Here is a 5,000-nt window from a genome sequence, read left to right on the forward strand (position 1 = left end):
TAGAGGAAGAGAGAGAGAGAGAGAGAGAGAGAGAGAGAGAGAGAGAGAGAGAGAAGGTGAGGAAAGTGAGAGGAAATGTAAAGACAGAGAAAGAGAGAGAAAGGATGGGCAGAGAAGGAGGGAGAGAAAAGAGAAAATCAGCTTTTCAAAGGAATGTTCTGGCACTGAGCATATGGACTTCACACACCTCACAGGGGCATGGCATGGGGTGTGTGTGTGTGTGTGCACGTGTGCGTGTGTGTGTATACCAGGGCTTAACACTAACACACGCCAGGTAGCCAAATGCGGGTGAAAGTCGGCGTTGGCTAGTAGATACCGAAGGTTCACTAGCCATTCTGGCGGGTCCGTTACTATTCTGAATGATGAGGCACCGCATTTTGTAGTTTTTTTCTTCGGACCGTCTTTGCTACAAATGCAATACAATGCGATTTTGCGAGCCTACAATACCCATGAAGCACCTGTGTCACGTGTCACCTGTGTCTAACGCAAGCCAGGAATCATCTGATAGAGCTAGTCTTGCGAAGAGGAGTGACAGCGAGGTACCGGGACATCAGCGTGCGTTTGGAAATGTCACTGGAAACCTTCACGTGGAAATAAAGTAGCGAAGTTCATCTCAACTGACCTGTTTTGCGATCTATCATTAGTACAATACTTAGTAGTAGTGGACATTAAAATGACCAAAGCGAGAGGAAAACACGTCAGTCTGTCTTATCTTGTGAAAGTCTCAAGACTGATTAGCGCAGTGATAAGACAAGGACACATGCGGCATTAATAATGTTTGGTTTAAATTATTTTCTGATTTGCCTGTAGGCCTATGTCTTCATACCTTAATATTCCTCCATGTTTCTTGTGCTGTTGTTCCCGACTGTCAAACCATTCTTAAAAAACGCGCAGTAGTAGCCTTCCAGACACAAAAGCATCCCATTGCATGTCCCTTCGCAGGTGCCCGTCTCGCCTTGCGCGCAAGTATTTTAAACAACTCACTATTAAACGGAATGAAAGGAAGTCGTAGCCCCTTTTGTAGTGACCGCATCTGTGTGTGCTTTCTAGTGGATGCTTTTATAAGCAAATAGGCCTATTCCAGAAGAGGTGTTATTCCACATCCATGACCGAGGACAGGCGAACTTGGCAATGACTACGCTATGCGCATTAATTTGGACGGCGACCTCCACAGATAGGCCTATATGATATGAAGAAGTCCCTCCAGATTAAAGACGAAAATATTTTGCTCTCGTGTATCTAACATTTGTGTCCTTCCACAACACTGTGCTTGGTGTTTCTGCATGGTAAATATACTATAGGCTATGCCATTCCTCAGATCAGTAAATCTGTTCTTTGCATAGCATGCATGCATGGACCAGTTAATAGGCCTAACAATTCTAATTATTAGGCCCTATAGCATATTATATCATACCATATTATATTATATTATATTATATTATATTATATTATATTATATTATATTATATTATATTATATATATTATATTAGCTTACATTACATTATTAGGGCCTACAGCTTATTATATAATTCATTAAAGCTGCTATGATGGTTAAGAAAATTATGGCTGGTGAAAAGGCCCAATGGCTAGTGAGTCAGGAAAACCACTAGCCAAAATGGCTGGTAAGCGAAAAAGTTAGTGTCAAGCACTGGTGTATACGTGTGTGTGTGTGTGAGTATTTGCGTGCCTATGCATGTGTGTGTGTGTGTGTGTGTGTGTGTGTGTGTGTGTGTGTGTGTGTGTGTGTGTGTGTGTGTGTGTGTGTGTGTGTTTGCGTGCCTATGCATGTGTGTGTGTGTGTGTGTGTGTGTGTGTGTGTGTGTGTGTGTGTGTGTGTGTGTGTGTGTGTGTGTGTGTGTGTGTGTGTGTGTGTGTGTGTGTGTGTTGTCTGACCTCATTGGGTGCAGTTCAAACATGGGCGGCTGCAGCTCGGCCAGCTCTATAGCGGTGATGCCCACGGCCCAGATGTCACACAGCTGATTATAACCCCCTTTCCTCTCCACCGCCGCCACCTCAGGTGCCATCCTACAGGAGAGGGGGATGAGAAGAGAAGAGAGAGAGAGGGGGAGAGACAGAAGAGGGAGAGAAGAGAAGGAGAGAGAGAGAGAGACAGAGAGAGAGAGATATTAAACAATATGAATCTGCCCAGATGTCACACAGCTGATTATAACCCCCTTTCCTCTCCACCGCCGCCACCTCAGGTGCCATCCTACAGGAGAGGGGGATGAGGAGAGGGGGATGAGGAGAGAAGAGAGGGGGAGAGGGAGAGAGAAGAGGAGGAGAGAGAGACGGAGAGAGATATTAAACAATATGAATCTGCCCAGATGTCACACAGCTGATTATAGCCCCCTTTCCTCTCCACAGCCGCCACCTCAGGTGCCATCCTACAGGAGAGGGGGATGAGAAGAGAGGGGGAGAGACAGAAGAGGGAGAGAAGAGGGGGGCAGAAGGAGGGGGGGCAAGAGGGGGAGAGACGGAGAGAAGAGGGGGAGAGAGGCAGACAGATAGAGAGAGAGAGAGAGAGAGCGAGAGCGAGAGCGAGAGAGCGAGAGAGCGAGAGAGCGCGAGAGCGAGAGAGAGAGCGAGAGAGAGAGAGAGCGAGAGCGAGAGCGAAAGAGAGAGATTAAACAACATGAACTGTGCCTCTATGCCAAGGGAAAGATGTGGGAGTGACATACTTCAGTGCCAGAGTAATCCATCAGGTAAACAGCCCAACACTTGTGCAGAGAGACTTGGAAATAACGCAATATAGAGATTAGCAACTTGAATCCCACGGGCAGCACATAATTGGGGCAGGAGGAGGATTGGTACAGCGGGGTCATGGGGGCAGGAGGAGGATTGGTACAGCGGGGGGGTCACGGGGGCAAATAGAGAAATAGAACAATAGCGGACATGATGTAACAACATGGAGGAGGGGAGGAGAAGGAGGAAGAGGAGGGAGAGGAGGAGATGAGGAGGAGGAAGAGGAGGAGGAGATGAAAGATGAGGAGGAGGAGGAGGAGGAGGAGATGAAAGATGAGGAGGAGGAGGAGGGAGAGGATGAAGAGGAGGGTGAGGAAGAGGAGGAGGAGGATGAGGAGGAAGGAGAGGAGAAGGAGGAAGAGGAGGGAGAGGAGGAGGAAGAGGAGGGAGAGGAGGAGGAAGAGGAGGGAGAGGAGAAGGAGGAAGAGGAGGGAGAGGAGAAGGAGGAAGAGGAGGAGGGGGAGGAGGAAGAGGAGGAGGAGGAGGAGGAGAAGGGAGATGAGAAGGAAGAGGAGGAAGAGGAGGTGGAAGATGAGGAGGGGGAGGAAGAGGAGGAAGATGAGGAGGGGGAGGAAGAGGAGGAAGATGAGGAGGAAAGAGGAGGGGGAGGAAGAGGAGGGAGAGGAGAAGGAGGAAGAAGAGGAGGGGGAGGAGGAAGAGGAGGTGGAGGAGGAGAGGGAGGGAGAGGAGGAGGAGGAAGAGGAGGTGGAAGATGAGGAGGGGGAGGAAGAGGAGGAAGATGAGGAGGGGGAGGAAGAGGAGGAAGATGAGGAGGAAAGAGGAGGGGGAGGAAGAGGAGGAAGAGGAGGTGGAGGATGAGGGAGGGCAGGGGGAGGAGGGAGATGAGATAGACTAGGAGGGGAAGGAGAAGGAGGAGGAAGAGAGGGAGTAGGGAGAGGAGGAGGAGGAAGAGGAGGACATATGAGAAGAAGGAGGAGGAGAAGGGAGAGGAGGAGGAAATGGGCTGTTGAGATTACCAGTATGGCGTTCCGATGAAGGACTTCCTCTTGGCTAGAGTGGCAGAGATCTGAGCAGACACCCCGAAATCAGCTGAGGAGGAGAGACAGGAGGGATGATTATTATATGGCAGAAAGAGACAGAGAGAGAGAGAGAGAGAGAGAAAAAGAAAAAATTTCATTCATCGGTAACGCTTTACTTTACGGTGCAGCATGTACTGTGTACTTTCTGCGGAACAACAACAGGGTATTTTATAACCATCTAATGATCTTACTTGTCTTTGTTATAGGATAATATAATATACCCTTTATATACGTTACCATGCTGGAATAAAGCTTTGAATTATAGACAGAGAAGTGATAGAAATGGGCTTAAAAGGGACACTGTGCAGGAAATGGTCAAAAGAGGTACTGCAACTATGCTGCTCATTGAAACTGGGCTGCCTATTGCCAAATTTGATCTTTACATGAAAGTTTACTGAGTAATAAAGTAATATTTACTAGTATGGTCCAAGTACAGTCATTTTTGCTGCTAAAAATGGCTATTTCTGGAAATTCAAAATGGCGGACCATGGAGAAGATCCCACTTTTCATGTATGAAAAGTGCAATTTTTCCAGTTATAATGAATACTTAGAATTTGATGGTGGTGGTAAGTATTCATGAAAAAGGTAACATTAGTGAATGGGCAGCATGAATTCTGGAAATAAACAACTAAACATCTCACACAGTGTCACTTTAAAGACAGACACAGACACAGACACAGACACAGACACAGAAACACAGACACATCGTGCTACATAGAAGGTGCGTCTCAGACACATTGTGGCGCCCATGATAGGGACATGGCCAAAACGGGGGCCAGACACACACACACACACACACACAGACTAGCACACACACACACACACACACACACACACACTAGCACACACACACACACACACACACAAAAGCATGCACACACACACACACAAAAGCATGCACACACACACACACACACAAGCATGCACACACGTACAGTCATGCACGCACTCGCTCACACACACACACACACACACACACACACAGACTAGCACACACACACACACACACTAGCACACACACACACACACACGCAAAAGCATGCACACACACACACAAGCATGCACACACGTACAGTCATGCACGCACTCGCTCACACACACACACACACACACACAGACACACAAACATGCACACACGAACACACACTCTGATGGACACCAGTAGACCACAGATAAGATAAGAGCTACGCGGATAAGCAGATGTAGAGCAGACACGC

At 47.8% G+C, this 5,000-nt stretch overlaps 1 protein-coding gene across 1 annotated transcript in view; it reads right to left on the minus strand.

Annotated features, from left to right (window-relative positions):
* map4k3b (mitogen-activated protein kinase kinase kinase kinase 3b) overlaps positions 1–5,000 on the minus strand; it is a 48,029-nt gene that overhangs the window by 33,275 nt on the left and 9,754 nt on the right. The window contains exons 6-7 of the mRNA XM_063191319.1: positions 3,721–3,793; positions 1,895–2,026 (exon numbers count right to left, since the gene is read on the minus strand). Of these exons, the coding sequence (XP_063047389.1) occupies positions 1,895–2,026; positions 3,721–3,793 (205 nt within the window). The remainder of the gene's footprint in view (positions 1–1,894; positions 2,027–3,720; positions 3,794–5,000) is intronic.

The sequence above is a fragment of the Engraulis encrasicolus genome, chromosome 24, assembly GCF_034702125.1.
Source record: "Engraulis encrasicolus isolate BLACKSEA-1 chromosome 24, IST_EnEncr_1.0, whole genome shotgun sequence".
In the NCBI taxonomy this organism is placed as follows: Eukaryota; Metazoa; Chordata; class Actinopteri; order Clupeiformes; family Engraulidae; genus Engraulis; species Engraulis encrasicolus.